Source organism: Seriola lalandi, unplaced genomic scaffold (genome assembly GCF_002814215.2).
Source record: "Seriola lalandi dorsalis isolate HSWRI2012SDOR001 ecotype SW California unplaced genomic scaffold, Sedor1 jcf7180002054516, whole genome shotgun sequence".
Taxonomy (NCBI): Eukaryota; Metazoa; Chordata; class Actinopteri; order Carangiformes; family Carangidae; genus Seriola; species Seriola lalandi.
In genome coordinates, this window is record NW_019525069.1 from 305,769 (window position 1) to 328,599 (window position 22,831).

General features: G+C 41.2%; 1 protein-coding gene across 3 annotated transcripts in view; it reads right to left on the bottom strand.

Annotated features, from left to right (window-relative positions):
• The window catches only part of pald1a (phosphatase domain containing paladin 1a), a 52,682-nt gene that overhangs the window by 16,249 nt on the left and 13,602 nt on the right, over positions 1 to 22,831 (bottom strand). For all 3 annotated transcript variants that reach the window (XM_023413401.2, XM_023413400.2, XM_023413399.2), the window contains exons 6-18: positions 22,607 to 22,767; positions 21,971 to 22,046; positions 20,894 to 21,048; positions 20,653 to 20,749; positions 20,220 to 20,324; positions 19,771 to 19,866; positions 19,544 to 19,678; positions 19,132 to 19,248; positions 18,496 to 18,675; positions 18,152 to 18,349; positions 17,417 to 17,557; positions 17,251 to 17,322; positions 14,399 to 14,539 (exon numbers count right to left, since the gene is read on the bottom strand). In XM_023413401.2, coding sequence (XP_023269169.1) covers positions 14,399 to 14,539; positions 17,251 to 17,322; positions 17,417 to 17,557; positions 18,152 to 18,349; positions 18,496 to 18,675; positions 19,132 to 19,248; positions 19,544 to 19,678; positions 19,771 to 19,866; positions 20,220 to 20,324; positions 20,653 to 20,749; positions 20,894 to 21,048; positions 21,971 to 22,046; positions 22,607 to 22,767 — 1,674 coding nt within the window. The remainder of the gene's footprint in view (positions 1 to 14,398; positions 14,540 to 17,250; positions 17,323 to 17,416; positions 17,558 to 18,151; positions 18,350 to 18,495; positions 18,676 to 19,131; positions 19,249 to 19,543; positions 19,679 to 19,770; positions 19,867 to 20,219; positions 20,325 to 20,652; positions 20,750 to 20,893; positions 21,049 to 21,970; positions 22,047 to 22,606; positions 22,768 to 22,831) is intronic.

The window sequence follows — 22,831 nt, forward strand, 5'->3', positions numbered from 1 at the left end:
GGGGGGGGCTGAGAGGGGTTTCCTGTCCATTCCCAAACACCCGAGGTTGGATCCCAGTTTTCCATGCATCTGCAGCAGAGCGGAGGAGAAACTACACCTAGCTAAACAATGGATGTGCTGTCTGTTGTCTATCAACTCTCCCAGGGCACAGAGGAAGGAAGAAAGCATATACACGCCTAACTTTTCATAATCTTTCTCAGTTAACACCGACTACAGTGAAAGGGCAGGGAGACGGTGGTGAACCCGATCTCCCTGTGCGCCCTGCACCCCCAGGGAGCTTTCAGCATTTCATCTCATAGCCTGAAAAAAAATCTACAGTGCCAAAGCCTGGCAGCTATCTGTGCACGACCCACAGCCAAATACCGAGCTCACACACACACACACACACACACGCACACACACACGCACACACACGCGCGCAGATCAGTTTACAAAGATTACATAATTCACACCTCTACAATCTGCCGAACCCTAATTCTGTGGTTGCCATCTGTCTGTCTACATTGACTGAGCCTTATGTGTGGTTGAGCGGCCTCTCGTGCACTCTCAGAAATTCCTTCAGAAAACAATGTCGGGGAAGATGTGGTGAAGAAACAGAGTAAATTTCTTCCAGTCCATGTAAAAGAGACAGCCTTGAAAGCTTTGGATTTGCATGGATTACATTTTTGTAAATTCTGGTACAGTCTTACTGTGCTGATAATCATATCCACTTTTCAGCATTTTATTTCAACTGGTTAAAAAAAAAGTCTAGAACATGTTACAAAAAAAAAGGTTCAGTCCTTTTTTATTCTACTGGTGGAACAATTTCATAAATTTTTGAAGATAAAGTTTCTATTGAGTTGGTGAAACAGAAGAGATGGTAAAAAAAAAAAAAAAGTGGAGAACTAGAGCATCCTTTCATCTTGCGTGGCCTTTCGGAACAAAAGGAGTCGACTCATCGGTCCTTGTCCGCTATCAAAGGTGAAAGCCATTATTCAGCCAGCCCCTGAGGTGTGATAATGAATGTCCTCAACTCTGCTCAGTCCTGAGAGGGGTGGAAGGCTGGCCAAATACAGACCACATACCACTGTTGAGAGAGTCCGGTAAAGCTTGCTGGCTGAGCAGTCCTCTAAGCAAGGACAATGTGAAAGAGAAAGAAGTGGTTAAGAAAAAGTGTAGGCAGAGTATGTTATCACTGCACAGACACTCGTGAGAGCAGGGACTGGAAAAACCTTATCTATTTCTCCTCATTACAAGCACTACAGATTAGAAACATTCTACTGGTTCATGTGAAGGCAGAGCACGTATTGTACGCACCCGGTGCCAATTTCATTAAACCTACCTTTTAAGGGAATTACTCATCATTAAATCTCTGGCGTTAAACGCTAAAGATGTAGGCTACACACACACACAGACCACATATACACACAAATTCACAAACAAATGAAATCTTAAAAAAACGTATAAAGTCGGGTATATATCGGCTTTCAGCCACTCTAACTGGTCTGCCAATGTCCACCAGCAGATATTTTTGCTGGAGCAGCTCACATCTCTGGAGCATGAAATTCTGGTGTGAATGTTCAGACAAGAATAGTTTGACCATTTGGGAGATACAATTTTGCGTTTGCTTTTTAAGCCTCTTTTGCACTGGTCATAAAACCCACCTTGACTCACTAACATCGGGCTTATGTCAGCAATAGCAAAGGGTACAGTCAGCGTTCACTCCCAGGCCAAATTCTTCTGGAGTAGTAGTCGCGGGTATTTATCGGCCGTGGCACCGATCGGCAGTGATGTCAACGTGACACCAAAGTGAACACGCTAATTCTACCCCCTTTTCTGTGCTGTGACATCTTTCAGAGCACATGAACCCTGTAAACAGACTGGTCACCTGCCCAGGACAGAGAAAGAGAGTGAGGGAGGGATACAGAGTGATGTTTTTACTGTTGCCAATATACACACTAATAGTCAGGAAATTAGGACACTGTACCAGACAGCAGGGGGATGTGAGTCAAGTATAGCCACAACGCATCTGTTACCACATCTGAATAAACTGCAAATATGCTGTAAAATGCAAAAAAAAAAAAAAAAAAAAAAAAGGTTGGCAAAACAACTTCAAACTCCATTGGAAATGTTGCTGCTGAGGAGCGGACGTGCTGCTTCTAAAATGCTTCCAATGGACACAAAATCCAACACAGTCAAAATTTGGGGTAATATTCAGGTTTTCAATTTGATTCAGTGATATGGACCCTTAAATTTCATAAATGGATTTAGTGGATCATGAAAATAATCCCTGCATTTTAACAATGCACATTTGTTTGATATGAAACTGATATGGACTTAAGCTTTATTTTTTTCTCCCTCTTTATCCTTTTTGAAAGTAAAGTCCTGCAGGCAATTTAAATTTTAGTTCTATGTAACAGTCTCTCTCGATGAAACTAAATCAATTTTATTTGCATGATCCAAGAATAAATATACTTTGCAGAAACAAAACAAATGCACACGATATCTGTTTGGGAGTGATTTAATACTACCCCAGGCAACTGTTTCAGTCTCTGCCTTTTAATTCAAACACGTCAGACCAGGTTCAGACAAAAGTTCACAATAATCCCCGGATAAGAGTCACAGCCTTCAGCCTGCAGGTGTAGGTGTATTAAAGATAAACACCACCCACTTATGAGTCACACTGCTTGACCTGTGCCCGTGTCTTATGTAAACACAGACATTGTGTGTTATAAGGCTTGGTATACAAAGGTTCCACATATTGTGCAGTCACAGGGCCTTGATGTAAAAGGGTTAAAAGGTCAGTATGAAAATCTCGTCTTGTTTTCATAACTGCACACACTCGAAAAGGGAGACAACAATGACGTGTGCTCGGCATTCATACAGTCAGGCTCATTTACAGTCACAACAATGCTGTCAGCACCCACCTCTCTCCCATACACAGACTGACAGGCATGTCAGTCAATTGCTGTTGGCTAGTGTTATTGATTTATCAAATCACTGACATTTTGCTCACCAGGGTGTTTGAGGGCACTAGCAATTTCTCCCCATCTCTTGCAGTGAATAGCACTGACGCTATTTTCCATGTAAGTGCCATGCATTGACAATAGTGACATCTCATAGGACAGTTGTCATTATCGCCTCTCACACTAAAAAAGCAGCGACAAAATCTTTAGACCGTTTGAAAAGGTTTTGTATGTTACAGACTTGAAGTTTCAGAAAGCCATTACGGGGTCTGCCCACGTTTTTTTCTGATCTTGATGTTGGTCTGGAACATCTAAATCATGTGTTATGTTATGCCGTGAGTGCTCATGTACGGTCTTAGACACAGCAAGCCAACTCAGCCATCAGCCTCTGTAGCTCTGTTGCTGGGATGGTCCACTGCCCATAGTTTTTGCAGTGTGTCTGGCACCGTTGGCACTAATCTGCTCTTACTGCCACCCATGCAGCCAGCTGAGCTTGTTGCATCAGCAGCAGAGGCAGTCACTAAAAGGGAGCGCTCTGATTGGCTGTGAAGTAGCACAAAAGAAACTGAAGACACCAACTGGCGTGAAAATAGTACGCTTTGTTTCGCAGCATCTTTCCACAAAGCTGAGACTCACAAAAACAGAGAGCTGTCACCTGAAGAAAATATATTTTAAAATATCGATTTGTGATGTAACAGCTGTTGTTTAACCATTTTGTGATGTATTTTTCTTACTCACAGTGGCATTTGTAGATAATATGCAGCTCATTCATGAGTTTCCTCTTCACATTCTAATTCTAATTCTAGATTTCTGATCTGTGTTTGTGGAGAGACGATATTGTTTAATATAAACTTAATTTAAGCAGATCAGTAAATGAGAAAATTATCTGCCTTTTACAATCTGTTTCTTTTTTAATCTCATCTAAACTATACATTTACAATACTAATATTTTTCAAAATCAATTAAGTATGGCTCATCTCTAAAGGAAAAAAGAAAAATAGTATAATATATAGTTTAATCCCTGAATGGTGTTGAGGGTCAACCTTTCTGTGGGCTCATGTGGGTGAGCACTGAATGTGAGAAGTGCACATTATGGAGAGGTCTGTGTGCTTGACATATGGTGCCAATTACGAGCTGATGGGGTTGCCGAGGTAAAAAGGCCAATCCATATTGGCCCTTCCCACCCAGGTTTGCACAAGCAGCCATTCATCAGATTCTACAAGAACACCTCCCACCCAAATCCTAAACCAAACCCCAACCTGTCTGGAGTGGACAGGCAGCCTACACATGGCTCCTTGATTCAATGTACAGACAACTCAAAGTCAAGTATACATGCTGATTTTCAGGTAGGTTCATTAAGTGGACCGAAACCAGGGCCCAACTGCAATTTTTGGAACTATTTTCCATCCAGGCTGTCGTTTGTTGCCAAAGTTAACAGATGCCACATTTTAAGAGTCTATAACTCGAATGACAATGAGACAGTGTAGCCAATATTTAAATTAAACAGTAATAAGGACTGCTTAAAGATGAACTTCTGATCCATTCTCGTCTCACAGACACAACATAAACACATAATATGGATTTTGCAAATGACTCATCTTCATTAAGATGCATTACTCTGTTTTTTCCTTCAGATGCCAGCACATCCTCCCATGACTCAAAAAAGTTAATGATCTGTACAATTCCCATTAACTGAGTTGCATGTTAATGTTTGAATTTAAGTGGGCTAAAATTAGCATGTTAATTTACATGTTAAACAGCTATAGGATTTTAGCTGGCTAAATCTTGAATGTCACATTTAGCAATGATGTTAATATGCACTTGCACATTAGCTTGTTTAAATGCTAAGATGGTAACATTACCATGTTTGGATGGTGAACATGTTTTTACATTTGTTTATAAGAATTAGTCGTTTGTAACCTTGAATTAATCATTTGTGTACACAGATTACACAAAGTATTAAAGTAGCCTGTACAATTTTTTTGGCCATTCCTGGACTGAACATTAACATTTTATCACTCATTCTTCCGCACGTTGCGGAAGCTGCCACATAATAATATGAACCTACTTATGCACTACGTTACTGGCTAATAACACTTACCACTCACCCCTTTTGCAAGACTATACAACATCAAGTACTCTTCAAACTGAAAGAAAGACACCTTATCGCCTACACACAGATGCTGGGGGTGAAAAATATGCTCGTCTTTCATGCTCATTCTCAGTATCTTTCTTTTGGCATTAGGTAATGCAAATCAATTCCTTGTGTATTAGAAATCTTTATTATAATGCTATTATTCTGTTCTGAAGAAGATAAATGTTATAATATAATGGGCCAGCATGAAACTTCCAATTTCACTCTACATTAGGCATCATTTCTCCAAATCTGCTCTCCGTTATTTGGGTTGCATTATCCAGATATGTGGTGAGGCAAAACATTGTTTACTCTCAGCTTATAAATAATGGAGCTGCCTTCCAGTGTTTACAATGGATTTGTAACACTGAATTTTAGCTCTCTTGGCTAAATCTCCATTTCACTTTTGCCTGGGCCACAACAGCTGGGCCAGCCCTATAACTGTGAATGTCAATGACTGACTGAGTGAGTGAATGACTAAGTGACTGACTGAGTGATCATATTTCTACCATTGGTCAGCTGAATACCATGTGACTGAGTTTGAGTTTCCCCATTGGCCATTGCTTTTTCAAAATGAATGAAACTGTTTTTATTATGGGGGCATTTACAGCCTGCAGTTTTGCCAACTAAGCACATTTGTCACTAGATTAAGAGACCTTTTTTCGAATAAGACTAGGTATAAAGATGGCATATGGCTGGACTATGTGTGGGTGCCAACTGTGGGCTTAGGGCTACACCTCTTGTTACGTGCAGTCACCTGCATCATACTGCATATGTGAGCACAGAGAGTAGGAGAGAAGCAAACAGATTAACGGCTGAAACTCGCTGACATTAAGCAGGATGCAAATATGACGCAATGATATTCATTACTTACTGTGGTTCTGCAAGTCTTCAACTACGTCCTCAGTTTCACACGTTGACCATAAGTGGTCCAGCCACATACTAGGTTTTGACCTAGTCCTGTTTATAAGTGAAACCTCATCACTGTTTCTTCTGTCTACTTCTATAAAACAGAATGTCACTTTTGCTTCCGTTAAAGTCTGTGGAAAGCTATCTAACTGTGATTGGAAAGGTGATATAAATCATTATTATTATAAATACCAATATTAGTGTTATTATTAATGATCTTTGGCCTTATTATCTGTTCTTACCCCAGATGCTGGAATGTGTTAAGAGTGAAAGGAGTACATAAACATATTTCTTACATATTCCCCTGGATCGCATTAAACTATGTTTTTCTACATTCAAAGCCATTTTTCTGAAAACCCAACCATACACACACCCTGTCTGCCGCCTGCCAGGTTGGCCAGTAGCAAAGCAATCAGAGTTATATATCATCTGGCTTCAAGCTGCAGAACTGATCTTTATGGATCAAGATAGTGCCCAAAACTCCTTTTTCAAAGGAGCAGAGAAGCCATGTAGCAGCCAGTGAGAGGACGGGACGGAGATGTCTTTATGTTAATGGTTTCTACAGATTCCAATCCTCTGTCTGTCTTTTTCCAGTCTCTCAGCCACACTACGCTGATTAAATCATGAAGCTGAGGTTGAGGTGGATTTTAGGGGCAAGCAGTGTCAATCCACATACACTGTATATGCAGATCTGCCATCAACCAATCAGTCCATCTAGCCAAGGGCTTGAAAATGAATGTGAAAATGTAACTCAGACTTGAGTAGTTGAATAGTTTGTAATGACATCACAAGCAAGGTCTTGTGGAGTATGATCTCTACCAGAATACAGATTAACCTTCTTTGAATATTTAACAGCTCTAATCAATGCTAAAAAATAACGTCTAACACAAAAATAAGCCATTAATATAATCAAAAACACAGGGAACTAAAAGGGAATGTACAATCAATGGTCAATAGGACTTTAACTAGAAAAGGCCAATTTCTCTTACAAAAAGACAAGCAAATACACATCACGTGTCTGCTGAGCAGAGATTACAAAAGCCACAGGAGGAGACAGGGCTCATCAACTTAGCCTACACAGAGACTGGAATATCTGCCCACATTAACCACACGCATTATGGTACATTCTGTACGTGCACATGCCTGGCAAGAGAGCACACTGAGACTCCCGCTGTGAATCAATCATTTACTGAGCTATCAAAATATCTTGTGCATGCAAACCCAACTCTGGGGCCTTAAAATGGTATGTCTGCGAGCTACACATAATCACACACTCAATAATTCAAAACGCACTGCAGCTTTTCTCTAATCAAATTTGTACTCTTGGCCACAAATGCCATTTTGTATTGATGCTTGTGGTTAATAGAAAGCAAATGTATCGATGGTTGTCGTTTGTCTCATCAGGGAGCCACATAGTTTATGTGAAGACCATGTTGTTTGTTAGACACACTACAGCGAGGTCAAACACTTTGGTCCAGGGGGACATTTTTTACATAACTATGGATGTATTACCATGAAATTTGGTACAGATATTCTTAGATCCCAGCGGATAAGATCTAAATAACTCAGTGATTCCACCACAAACAGCGCCATATACAGGTCAAAGTTTCCATGTGTCAAACACTTCAGCTCTAAACTAATTCACACTAGCATCAGCTGGACTCGGAAATGAACGCTTACATAAAATTCAAAAATGCTAATCATTAACAGGTTACTATGCTAAGTGTCCACATGCTATCAAGCTAAACATTACATGCTAAAAAACATTACATGCTAAATGTTAGCATGTTAACACGCAAGAATGCTAAAAGGCGATACATAACAAAACAAAAATGAACATGCAAGTTAATGTGCTAAATATTACAGTTAATTGGCAGTCAAACTGCATGCTACGCTCAAAGCAAGGCAGAGTTCACGTACACCTGAGTCAGGTGCATTACAGCTTGGACAAAATTTGAGCCAAGTCTGACCTTAAAGAGCTGAGTCAGACGTGTCCTACAATGGCCACCGTACAGATAAATAATTTTAATTTGAACCTGCAAGTTACATAGAGCTAAGGGGAGCTGCAAAGTGTTTATATAAACTATTCATTATAGTCAATTTAAGCAAAAGCATAGCCTTTCCTCTGTCATTAGCAATGGTAATCACTGTACTGCGACTTTGTTTTCACTTCATTATTCCGTCTGTCCTTGTGTTAATGTCAGCTAAGTTGTATTTGGGAGAAAGAATTATTTGGCCTGACCAATCAGTAACAATGGAGATAGTCATCCTTTTCGACATTTTCACTCAACATAGAAGCTGCAGTAACACTTGTCTCGAGAAGTTCTTCTCAGGTTTATCATGTCGACTGCAGAAATATGCCACTTTATGACTTGATAATTCTGTGCGTGGGCTTACAACAGCATCTCATCCACACTTGTCGCTATTTTTGTTCCAATTTTTCTGTTGCCATTTTTTCTTGCTCTGGCGCAGAAGATGATGTTGCCATTCTTAATTCAGCCTAAAGTTTTGATTGGCTTGACTGTTTTTCCAACCAAGGAGACAGCTGGCAATGACAACACCACCCCCAGATGTATTTGAATCACAGAGATGTGGGCGGTGAAACGAAGGTCTGGAACCAGGCTACTTTGGCACCACCCTGAGACTAGACTAATAATTTTTTTCAAACAGATCCTAAAATAAAGTTGTCTCTCCATTTTTTAACATCCAACAATTTTGTTTTCTGTCGTGTAACAATCATTATATCCTCACAGGGTTAGCATGGATATAGACTTTTCTCTATCTTTAGTCTGACCTCTGAATATGCCGGTCTAACGGTGAGTAATAGAAACAGCAACACATGGATTTCACCATCTGCGCAGCTGCCTTTGTCACTCCATGGAATGTGTTAAGCCATGAACCTTTCATATTCACAAATAACTTATGCAATGCATTTGTATCAGAACTTGAATGCCAGCTTGTGTAAAATCTGTGTTATTATAATGATTACTTCCAGCAATGAAAGAACGCAGAAAGAAGCCACATTGTGAGCTGTTCCTGTAAGAAAAGAAAATCCCCATTTGACAAAGCAGGTCTGAATGCTCTTTGCCGACTGTGTGAGTTGTTGAAACTTTGGGAGTAGTTATGGCGTCGTTAACACGAGATTCATCTGTTGCTCAACTGTCCTCACGTATGAAACATGGCTTCCCCACTGGGGCATAATTGAAAGTGCAATTCCTGGAGCAACTCAGCCCAGTCACGACTTCTGCATATCCCACATGGCTGGCATTTAGGTCACTTGCCCACTGGGATTGTATTCCCATAGGTATTTGTTCAGTGCCAGTAGCTAGCTAGTGTGAAAGCTTAAGACAAAAAAAGGTGGACCTTTCCCTGGTGAAATGATTTGGGGCTTAGCACAGCTACTGGGGGTATGCTTAAACACTCATGCATGGTTTTGGAGATAGTTATTCCTGGTCTGTGGGCCTGGGGCAATGACAGGTTTAGTGTGTGGGGGCAGGAAATGGCAACCCTCAGACCCAGCCAGGTCTGAAGCGCTGTTCTGGGGCCAGTGGTTAAGAGGGAGGTGGGGGACATGCAGGAGGTCAGGGCAAAGGGCAGGCCAGGGCAGTTCAGTTATTCAGGGTAAAAGAAGGACAGACTAGGTGGCAAACCTAACGATTTCTAAAGTGGTCAGTATGTAGAGAGTGAAGCATAGCATGAGAAATTCAAGTGTGAAATAAACACATGACATTATGATAACTGCAGAGGCCTACAGAGATTAGACTGTTAAAGGTCTAATGAATGAAGAACACAATCGTGCAAGGCCATAGTATGTAAAATATCCTAATTAAGAAAAACTACAATATAGAGTAACTGCAGCTTTTCATACTTTATATTTTTAAACCACTTTTGTCAGAGGAAAATATAATTATTTTTATTAGGCTGTCAAACTGCACTTTTTCATCTTATTCTTTAAAGCAAGAAATAACACATAAAGCATTGATACTGAGTTTATTACGATCTCGCTTCTAAAACTTTAGCTGATCTAGTGTGAACACTAGTTTATGGTGGCTAATGTTGAGGCGTTGCTTACCACCACTGTAGGCAGCTGTTGGTGAGTAAAGGAATGAAGTTTGATGCTGAAAACACAACATTTCCTCTAGACTGGTTAGTAAACAGCTGTTAATGCTAACACTGGCTATGTAGCAATAGCAAAACTTACAAATAGCTCCTTTAACAGTAGATTAGCATTTAGCATTTAACATGATCATCATTTTTGGCAGCTGTTAAACAAAAGTTACATAGTCTCACTAAAGCCCTCGGGCACACCTGAGGGCTGCCTCAGGTGTGAATTAGTCCACAAAAGTAAGTAATAAAAACGTAACAGCGTAACAGTTGCACAGGTAGCACAGGCTTACTTATTGTCAATAAATCTGCAATGTCCATTATATTATCCTTCTTATGTTTAGCTGCAAAACCACTGAGTGTTGTAAGAGGACAACTTACTTAGAAAAGTTGGACAATCTTGCTAATAAGAGGCCGATCTGAACATGTTTATAACGGTTGCTAACAAGGTTGCTAATGAACTCATGCTCATTAACGCCGCAGTAAGCAATATTTTTTATAATGGATGAATTAGATGACTCCCTGTACTCAAACAACTCCCTGCAGCTACTTGCAGAATTCAACTGCTTTCATCATTGGTTTTTGTGAGCTGGACATGTGACAAAAAACAGAAAACAGTGCTGGTTCATATAAATACCATGGGCAGCTGCTCCCAGATCCCACAACACTGCACAACAATATACCTGCCCAGGGTGAAATGGCAGCTGAAGAAAAACAGGTGGCTGGTGAGAAAAATAAAAGAACTGAACATACAAAGAGACGTGGACCGAATCAGGACTAAAAAGAAGACAAGAGACCCAGCTGCATGTGGTTGTGAAACAACAACGGAAAATCATTAAATGCACTTAATTACTGAAATAGAATCTAAACATTTAGAATCAGTTGCTATATATCCCATTAAGGTATATAATCGTATTGGACAAATTCAAATGTTGTATTTAAATGAATTTTAGGTAGGTGCACAAACTAAACTAGTAATTAAGTGTACATATGCTATACTAGTATGTGTTATGTTCTACTTATGGTTGGTATACGTTTGTTCATGATTAAATCACAAAACAGAAGGTCAGAAAATAGATGTTCACACAGTTCACAAGTTCTGTTTGGAGTGTTATTAAGTTGAAAACATTTCCAATCACTTCTGCTGCTGGAGAGCATGTTGGTTCTGGCTGTGAGGAAAAATTGCAGGTAAATGGTGATCTTGTACACTACAAAGTTACAAAGCAATTCAACTTTGAACACGACTACGGTGGAAGCAAAAGTTAGAATGATTAGCAGTCTGAACATGATTAATATTTCCGGGGTTTTAAATCGTTTGCTGTGAAAACCCGAAACCATTTGTTCCGATGACGCATTGCACCAGGTGATTTCACTGGTTGGAGATGCACTAATCAGTGAAATTACAAAGGATATGGCTCTGACAAAAACCTGTATCCGTTCTGCCCTCTGCTGCATGTATGGCTATAAATACCCCCAGATCATTATTTAACAGGGTGACCCACTGACAGGGAGCGGGCAACCTGGAGAGAGATCATTAAATATTCATTGAGTCAACTTTGTGCCATCAGAGAGTCACAAGGACCTTGTCACATGTAGTTTTTCTTCCTCTTCACTATGGAACCTGCTGCCGAGGTACAACTAAACCTACTCTTTACAGACTCTAAACAAGGCACATAAATCACACAGACAAATATATGAGGCCTAGCATCAGTGTTACTAATGAATGCAGCAGCCCCGTAATGTCATATTAGACATCAGTGGGCACTTTAAACATTCACTACATGTATTAGAGTATCATTTGAAGTCATTTACAGCTGTGGAAACTCCCTCAAAATAAATGGGTTCCTGAATAGCAACTAACTCGTAGCAGCTGCGTGTAACACCCACCCCCACCCCCCTTCCCAGTCCCCTCTGAGAGCTGGCGGACGGTTCGGGTCCCAGTGTAAATATATTTTTTCTCTATCAAAGACACATTTTCCAACCACTGTCAAAGGGGAGGAGGGTGCTTTGGAAGGGGGAGGGCTACGAGGAGAGAGAGAGAGAGAGAGAGAGAGAAAAAGAGAGGAAGAGAGAGTGGGGGTGAAATTTTTCCCCTCTTCTTCCCCCACTTTTCTCCCACCTCTCTCATCCACTGCTGCCTGCCGGGTTCAAGCAACATCTGGCACTGTTTATCACCTGGCCTGCTGGTTGAGGCGGGAGGGGACAGACTGAGAGAGGAACACCAAGTGCCAACCTGAGGTCCACTGCAGCAGGGTCAACAGATCAGTCTGGTTTATTACAATCTGGCTCCTATTTCTATCATTTTTGCCTTCATGTGCATTGGTTATGTTAACATTGTATGATAACCAAAGTAATTGGGAAAATCTGGGAACGCAGCGACATTACTGAAGTCAGAATCGCTAAAAAAAAACAAAAGTCTGATGAGGTAAATGAGGAAAACTTTGGACAAGCACAACTACTAGGTCAAGAACGGTATTCAAGAATGATAGAAAAGTCAAACTTGGACAGAAAAAAAAGTCTGTAAATTTGCAACGGATGTTTACAACAGACAATGTTGTTCACCTTTTTCACTATACTCCCACGTGTTCATGGATCTCAGCAGCTAAAGGTTCCTTGTAGAGTTTTCTCATAAACAAACAAAAGTCATGTTTATATCCAGCATATCTCACCAAAATACACTGTATGCATCCTGGACAAGCATGTTTAGTGCACTTCCTTCCTGATTAAACATCTGCAAAGTTTTAAATATTTTAAATCATGCACTGTTTACATCCATGTGTGGTAGCTTGCAGTCTTCTCCACAGCCACTGCAGACACCTTTCGATGTTAATCGATAGAATAGGGAGAAGCTGGTGGCAGGAGTGTGTATCATGTCCGAGATCCACTCATAAAAACATTGCTCCATAGAACTACTAGTGTTCAAAATTCCAAAACGCTCAGTGTAATTATGGCGGGTAGGAATTATGGCCACAACTACTAAAATAAGAAGTAACCAAAATTATGTTTTTGACCTCTGGGACGAAATATTTAAATACAAATATGTGTAAAATATCATGTATACATATAAAACTGAATATGAAATCATTATAAAATGACCTAAATGATTAGAAGGGGATCTGATAGCACGCCTTTTCCCTGAGCCTGGCACCAGAAAGTGACAGACGGAGGGAGAATATAGGGGAAAGACAGAGTTCATGGGACAATGAGGCCCATTGATACGGTGGAGACAGGACAGGGTGCCTCCAGCACGCTGAGAACGGCTGACGGTGCACAGAGGCACAATGATTACAGTCTGCATTACAAATGGCTAAAACAGAGCCGTGGTCCTGCAGAGGCCACAGCATCAGGAGAGACCTTGTCCAGATAGGTCTTTGAAACACCACCACAAACTTCTTTTGTTCCCTTTATCCCTTGTTAATTAAACACAATGTTCAAACTAGCAGGAACAGCTTTCACAGATGGAGGTGTAGCTGCTTTTCATCCTTTTCTCATGTTGCAAAAATTTAAAAATACTCCTCTACTCTGTTTCACCTTACCTGCATTTCCTCTTTAGTGAAGGAAATCTGACAAATTCAGCTCATCAGTGGACTTGACATTAAAAGAAATTCATTGCATGAAGCAGACAAAGCAGTTGACACTGATATGAGATGCTATTTAATACTACTTGGACTATGATCAGCACAAAATAACAAAGCTTTTAAGAGGTCAAGCCACGAAATCCCACAAGTAATCATCTCTTCCTGTCCCTTTTTTTCCCCTCTCACTCTTTTCCATTTAAACCCAGAGGAATCCCGTTCAGTTTAGGAGATAACGTATGATGCACCTCAATCGTTTTTCCACACTCTGCAGCTCCTGTCTACACAGCGGTGGATCCCTCTCCATCATGTCATGCCATAGCTGTGAAAGACATTCAAACAAGTTCTTGACGCCATCTACGGGGGCCCATGTGATACTGCACCTGATTCCCATAATAACATGCGGATTGGGTCCCAGCATGAAGAGGACGGACTGACTCATAAGTAAGCAGGATTTGTTGGTTTTCTGACTCATCCACTCGAGAGAAAAATCTTGTCAAAACTTTAACTTGCTCTTGTCCTTAATTTGCAATATATATTCAAGACCAGTTCAGAATCCTCCACTGGATTTTGAATGTCCATTTAATGGGTACTTGTATTTCAATTCTTTAAGTGGCCCTCAAACTCTAACTGTAATCCCGACCCTGACTTCCGCTAAGCTACATCTCCCCTGCGTTCCTTCCTGTATCACAGGGGCTGCGTAATGAATACTGCAGGGACACGTAATGTACCTGTCTGTATGTGGAGATGATGATCTCTCTTAGGTGGTAGTGCATGGGGGTCATGGTCTCGCTGACTGAGTCCAGGGCCATGTCCACCTCCCTCTTCATCCTGTGACCGTCGGGGAGCAGGCGGACCAGCTGCATCACAACCTGGTCGGCAGAACCAACAGAGACTCGTTATGTTTTCCAGCCAAAAGTTTCAATAAAGGTTTCCACAGTTTTGACAAGAGAGAAAAATTTAACGAGCACCTCTAACTCTGGTATATCTGCCTCCAACCTAAGATGGCTGTATGTGATTTTGCTGAAGCTACAATTTTTCTGTTTTCTTTCTGCTCTTTTTTAATTTCATTTTAAAATTTCTTGACATAAACGCAAGTTCAGTTTTCTTCCTCAGCAGATGGAGTTTTGCCCATTTGTCACAATATAGTAATATTCTAAACTTTCTCATCCATGTTGACTTAACAGTTGAAACTGAAGGTTTATCCCTGATGCTGGAAACAAGATAATCTCAGGTCCATTTAGTTGTTCTAGAGCTTTCACTCATATCACATGATCATCCTTGTGGATGCTCTCCACGTTGTGAAGTCGGTTGATAATGCTGTCAGTCCTGACCTAATTGAAATATGGGTGCGAGTGTGTGTCAGCATTGCACAGTGTTGAGTACAGCGGCGTTGACCTGTATCGTTTCCATCAGCGTGTCTGTGTGATGTAAAACCACAACACTGCTGCAACCCAGATTACTAAACTGTGTTGGTGGCCCCTGTGCAGCTGGTTTACTTCAGATACTAATGATGATGCCAATAATAATAACACTAAGCAAGAGGCGGAGAGAGAGAGAGAGAGTTGGTGGGGGGGGGACAAACAGCGGGGTCAGAGAACAGAACAGGCCTGCAGGCAAAACCCCATTTTTCTCATTCAGAGTGTGTGTCAGACAAGCAGCATCAGCATGCAGCCTGATCACTGCGCTAAACACAATCTGTGCCAGTTTGAATAAAACTTCTACACATTTCTCTTTAGGATTTCTCTTCTTTCTCTCACCTACTATGTATCTTACTGACAGTGGCAGTCTATGACATGCTTGTTAATATATGTTATGAAACCTTTTTATTGCTTTGTTTACACCACTAATATTATTACTGAGGTAAAATAGGCCTGTACTGATTTTTTTATTAAATTTTACAAAAAGACATTTTCCTATCTGTAACTTAAGCTTTTCATTGATGTGTTTGTGTGGACCTTAGCTTGATATGGTCAAAAATGACTGATTGGGTATCTCAGGAAATGTCAGTCATGGAAAATAAAATGTGCCACACAGGGGCAGTGGAAAAAAACTGACACTGACATATCTTCACCTTTTTAAGGTGATATGACACACCCTGCAGTCGCGGAGCAACACTAGCATTCATGTGGAGTTGAAATAATGTGAATGTAAGTCCAATAATCACCTTCTTTTTAGCTCTGTTTTTGGTCTCTACCAACTCCTGAGGGAAATATCAGGCTCTTTAGCTGCTAAATGCTCCAATGTGTTCACCAACACATATTATTAAAAAAATATCAATTACTAAGGGGAATATTTTCTCAAGATGCTTCATATACCTGGGCCCTATCACAGGATTGCCTGTCACACTTTCATTATATCACACAGGAACTTCCATATCACACTAGGAGAGGATTATGTAACACAACACCAGCTCCTCCATCACATAACGCCTTGGACCTCACAGCCATAGCGACAGCTTTTTTGCCAGATAAGGCGACATCACACTTCCTTTGGCGGCTAAATTGGAGGCAGACAAGGTTTCCGTGGCGACAGCTCTGTGTATCCCAGAAACTCCGGTGGCCGCGCTGCTGTGACTGGCATGCGTTATTGTGTGCCTGCAGATTGTGGCCTCTTTCTGTGTGTCCGTGTCTACAGTGCCGAGGACACGGCCAACAGGTTCCAACCACTGATTCATTGTCACCGCTCTGAATCAAGGAAGAAAAAAAACAAAAAACAAAAAACAAAAAAAACCCCAGTGGCTCTAATTCACAGACACTATTCAGAGCAGAGGAGAAAAGCTTTGGCTTCAGGCTTTGTCTGGCCAAAGCTTTCAATCACAGGTGCAGAGTTAGAGGTTAGAAAACTAACGAACATTACCCCTTCAATATACAGTTGTATTGCATGTTTTGTTTGTTTGGAGGAACTGGTGGTGTGATTCAACAAAGAGGTCGCACTAATCTGAATGCAGTAGACATCAACAACGCACTTTATAACAGCTGCCCTGCCACAGGCAAACGCATGCTTGGAAAAGCCCTCAAACATCTCCTGCACTGAAGTTATGGTGTGTGATATAGTACAATGTATGCAATCAAGTGTGTGCAACGCAAAAACACAATAATATAAAAACTGTAGTATAAAAACTCAACAGAAAAAGGTAATGACAATCAATGTAATTACAATTAAAATGTGTTGGCATGATTCTTTGCTGCTTTTGATACATTCTGAATTTCCCAAAAACATTTGTTTGGTTTTTTTTTTGACGTGACTATGCTGACTTGCTATGTGTATCCACTTCGATTACGGCCCCAATAACTGTTTATTTCCTAAAATATTTACTTCAGAGGTGCAGCCACAGATCACATCGCAGCACTGATATGAAAACAGTCCCTAAAGACTCAGATGGGATCTGACCATGAAACTGAAAGAGCAGATGGAACTGACAAGGAAATCCAATCAGTATTCCTTGAAGGGCTGCAATTCTGAGTTTACAAAAAAAAAAAAATGTTCCGTCCATTTACAATGGAATTTCAAAAATGAACAAAGTAAACGCATCTTTACAAGCTGGTGAAGGACATGGTTTGGTTGCTTCAAGTGTTCATACCTCAAATTCTCCTTTTGTGTACTTGGCGTCAGGAACACTTACAATCTCGTCATCTGCAAACTCTGGGAAACCCTGTAAGTGGAAGACACGAGTTTGTGAGTTATTTTGGATGACGGAAACATCGTAGCCACATTGAGTCATCAGAAAACTCCAGGAAGCGTCTTACATTAAAGTGCCAGAGAGTCAAAACAGCGACGACCATGGCGGTCGTGGTCCTGCCTTTGCCGTTGGAGCAGTTAAAAACGAAGGCTGAGCGGGAGTCCTCAGCCAAGGCGCTCTTCATGGCCTCCAGCAGCTTATCAAAATCCTGAGAGCAACAACAGAACACACGGCGTTCATATTCAAAAAATAGACACAGAAACTCTACCACAATATCCCTTTATTTGACCTACATTTATGTGTATTATAAGGAAATCAATCAAGGATATAACAACATATCAATATCATATTCAATCACATTCTTGAATCTTGATTAAAGTCCATTTTTATATGAGCAGATATCATGTTTGTTGCACACAATTAATTAAAATGTTGAATTCATGCTAAATCAGATTGTTTTAACCTCAATAACAAATTTAATTTTACATTTTTACTTCACATTCAGATAAATATTCTAACAGAAATCAAAAATTAATGAATAATTATGAAGAAAATGAGCAAATATGACTTGAATGATAGAAAAAAGGAGTAAAATTAGATTTTATTAGAGTTTATAACTGTATGGTGAAAAGCTCAGTACAACAGTAACAAGCTTCACCACCAGAGGGAGCACAAGGTTCATTTTTTGGCATCTCCCTACATTAAAAACTGCTACTAAAGGAGGCTAGAAGCTATTTCTGCAACTCATACCTGCATGTTTGTGAGTATGTGCACGTTTATGAAACCCCCCCCGGATGATTACCTCCTCCCTTGGAGCGCTGCATTCCGGCAGAGGGATGCGTTTGTAGACGAGGCCCTGGTGGGAGCTTTTGTGCTGGTTGAAAATCTCCTGCACCGTCAGGCAGCTTTTAAACATTTTCATCTGCTTCTCCTGCTCCAGCGTCACCTCCAGCCACTTCTGAGCTTGCAGGATCACTTCCGTCAGAGACTTCTCCAGTTTCTAGAGGCCAGGAGGGAAAAAGAGCACTTTCACTTCAACCGCTTGAAGATAGGGCAACTCTAAAAGCTTGAAATGGTAACACTCAGATCATTAATCTGATTGGATCAGCCCTGAAAAACACTTAAAAAGCATAATTTTTGCTCTACCTCTATTAGCTGCGGGTCAGATGATGGGACAGGAATGTGCTGGTCCAGGCACGAGGGCTCCCTCTGTGTAAAAATCTGACCATTTCCTTCTAACACCAGCTCGTTCTGCAAGTTTACCCACAACACGTGGCTGTGCTTCCTCTTCTCATCCGTCAGATGGGCCAAAACTACTCCGGCACCCTGCACACAGAAAGTTTTACGATAAGACGGCAAGTAGGTGGAAGTCCGGCTCAGGCATCCTGAGGTGGGCGTGTGAGTCTCCACAAAAATCACCATGAGTCATCCCTCCGAGTCTATTTCTACACTCAGGAATATTCATGACTGCAGGGATGCATACTGGTGATGATTACAAAATCGGACATTAAATTTTCTGTGATGATGGGGATGTGCAAAATCTGTCTTTATCAAATACATCTTCTCTTCCTTGTGTATGCTGATTTGTGAGCCTCCAACCTTTAATAATCTTTAATATGCGCAAAAACATTACTTAGTGAGATAGCTATTACAATCAGCGTAAATCTTACACCCACTCCATCCTTCAAGTTTATGTTTGGGATTTTTGCGATTAATTATTGTCACAGAGTAAATAAGAGCTCTTGTATTGATTTGATAACAGAACGTGGAAATGTTCTGCACCTCTGATGTTGGCTGAGCCACTCCATAAACAGGCATCTTGGGCACTCGTCTGAAGTTGACCGCTTTCATCTCCTTCACTGTGCTGAGCACGTCAGGAGCCAAGTACTCATCAGCAACCTGCGCAGACACACATTACACACATGATGCATGAGGCGTTTGAAGACACAGATGGTTGCATGATTGTGTGAGAAGATGATGACAGATTTGAGATATCTTATAAAACACGGACTTCGTGTGAAGAGATTAATCAGTAAAGGAAAAAGAAAAACACACAGCATTAGAATTTGTATGTATAAACACTGAGACAATATCTGTGTCCTGCACAGCATGGTTTTGGTTTCACATTACAGACACAGATATAATCAAAAGCCTACAGACCACAGAATCAGCCTTCTGCGTCTGACTTCCTCACCAGGATGCGGGCTCCCCTGGTGACCAGCTCGGCTGGGGCTGACAGCTCTGATAGGTCCATGCAGGCCAGCAGACGGTACAGCCACGCGTGGCAGCACATCCACTGGCTGAAGTTGGACACAAAGGCAAGAGGATACTGCAAAATACAACAACACAGTTACAACTCTGATCATTTTGGAATCTACCTCTGATGAATATCCATTTGTATCGGTAAAGAAAGAACTTTACCTGTTCATGAAGGTATGCATTAAATACAATCAAGTAGAAGTAGCGCTCCAAGCTCTGCATGGTTCTGTTGAGAAAGTAGTCTTTGGTACTGCTTCCCTAAGAAACAAACAGAAGCCTCAATATCTCCTGATAGTGGCAGCTCATATTTCTGTAAGGTGAGCAACCTCAAGTAAACCTGCATTTAAGATCCCACTGATTTCCTCACAGAAAGACAGACAGACAGACAGACAGACAGACAGACAAAGTAAACAGACAGACAGACAGACAGGGGGATAATTATGCTAAATATTCAACTCTGTTACTTAAGTCCCCCATCAGCTCGAGAGCCCACACTGATGAGGACTTTTCATGCACCATCATTACCCTGTCTGTGGTCTCGCTTTTACTTTATTTAGCTTTAGTTGAGCGGTAGACCAAACTGCAGGTGGCTGGCGTCACGTCACACTAACCTGGATTTGATAATCTTCACCAATCCCTTCCAGCTTACTCTTGTTCTCATATATTGCTTCTTTTATGTTGTGCATTTCTGAACACAGGGCGATGGCTCGGTCAACCTATCAAATAAAAAGACATTATCATCAGCCACTACCAACTTCAACATTTTTGAGTGTCAGAGTCAGAATGAAATAAAACCAATTTGACCTTTTAAGACCTTGATTTAAATAACAACTGAGAAGATCCCATCCAGAAATGGTGAAGACATATACAAATACTTTGTTTTGAATCATAAATAACAATAATAATTATAAATTCTTAAAATTACATCTACTCTCTTTCCCTCATTGAAGAAGCCACACTGTATTGCTTTAAGAATTGTAGTTTAGGACATAGCGATGATCTATTCTGTTTTTTTGTTATGATGGTGTAAGTATTCTGCCTTACCTCTTCCATGACCTGCTGTCCATTAGGCAGCTTGTTGATCAGAGACTGGATGACCTGGAAAAGTGGTTTGGTCTGTGAAGCTGCTGCCTCCTCGACTCTGCAAAACAAAAGCAAACACGGTCAACTCCGATCTTACCTGACATCCAACAAAAAATGCCGAATGATTTCATCATCAGACTGATTTATTAAACATGTGATGAAGTCCCTGGTTTTCCAGATGCGTTTGCTGCTGAGCTCTTACTGAGACGGCGTTTGTGAATCTCCCCTCAGGCGATTCATGACCAGCGTGCCCAGGATCATGGCTAGGTTGGTGCGGCCGACGCCCACCTGGCAGCTGAAGAGCAGCGCAGGCAGCGGCCGGGAAGCATCATGGCCCAGAGACAAGCTGGGGCTCTCCTGGAAAACAGAGCACGTGTAGAGGGGAGAGACTCAGTGGTGCTATTTTAAAGAGATGAGCGTCGCTTCATCTTTATGGTGGGAATAACATGTTACTATCATAACGGCAGTACAAAAGATGAAACCCAGTGAGCGTGGGTCAAAAAATTCTAAGTCTTATTACTTTTACTCAGAAAGATTTCAGCCAAATTTAGCACAGTTTAGTTTAGTCCACTTAAGAGCAATCTGTTTTTACTGGGTCATAAGGTTTGTGGTTTTGGTAATATCTGAGATGAGATGAGGAAAGTGGTTTTAAAGCCTGTTCAAAATGGGAAGTGAAGGATCTCTCATCAAGGAAGTCTTTAGGAGGACAATATCATAAGTGAGAATTACAGACAGAAAGTGCAATAGTGAAAGAAAGAGTATGGCAGGACTCAGTAAAGCTCAGATCCAAACTGTGTTGAATGAAAAAAAAAAAAAAAAAAAGCAGGAGCCACTTTCCAACCACAGGGAACTGGACCGGCTGCTGCAAGTCAGTCCAAAAAAGGGCAAAACAAGACGAATAGAACATCCTGTGTGAGTTAAGGGCAGGACGGAAACCAGACAGAACGGATGACCAGAAGAACGGACATGAAGTGAGTACAAGCTGCAGGTTTTCTGCGATTTTTTTTTTTTTTTTTTTAAAATAACTATCACACTTATTACTGATTGATAGCACAGTCAGGACAGATTCAAAAGGCTACATGTGGATCTAAAAAAAAAAAAAAGCTGCTATGACCTTCTCGCTGCCTCCGTGAGACAGTCCAGATGCACTCCAATATTTCCAGCCATTAATAACTTTAATGGCACATCAAAACACAATACCAATGAGAAAAACACAACCAAAAAAGGTTAATTTAATTGGTGTGCTTGTGCCATGACTGACAGTTTTAAGTGGGCTTACCCTGAGTATGCTAACAAATGCGTCAAAGTCTTCTTCCAGTGGTGCTCCCTCCATTGGTAATGGTAATCTGTAGTACCTGCAAGACAACATGTTGTTACCGAGAGTTGAACCCGCGCCTGTGTTGTGTCAACATCATGCTTATGTAGGTCACAACACACTGCGCATAAACGTTTGACCCTAAAGCACAGACTCGGCTGCCGAGCTCCCTCGTGTCTCAGATAGAAACTTTTTCCAGCAATCCACAAGGGATGATGGGAAAGATCAGAATCATGAGATCATTTATATTCCTTTATAAAAAATAAAAGAAAGCCACCTGAGCTTTCAAACTATAATAAAACATCTGTAAAACTTCAAAAGAGTCAGAGACAAGGCCTCAGCTCTCCTCTCTTGACCTGGAAATGTCGCACGCAGCCCGTGACATAAAGTCGACTCTGCTGCGAAACAGGATGCTGCAGTCTTCAGTGTTTGCATGCCCCTGTCTTCCAAAAAAGCAGGGCAACCAGCCTTTGCACAAACAAGCGCCACTATTTATAACCTGCCCTGCATATTCTGCAGCAGTCAGCCACGCGCTGCTCCGTCTAAACTGACGTGCGAGACGAGGAGGTTAAGGGCTAATAAAGGAACAATGTAAACAACCTGTAGGTTGGCATGGTGAACATGGGCCTCTTATAGACCTCCTCAGTCACATGGATGTCCTCCTCACACGTGATGGACATCTTCTGTGGCTCGTCTTTAAAGTACTCGATGTCGTTGTAGACGTAGAAGATGTTTTCGTTGAGCTTGGCGAAGTCGTGGAGCTGTGGAGGAGGGAAGACGAGGTTTCTATAAACTGTACCGTATCAAACAAAACCTTATCACATG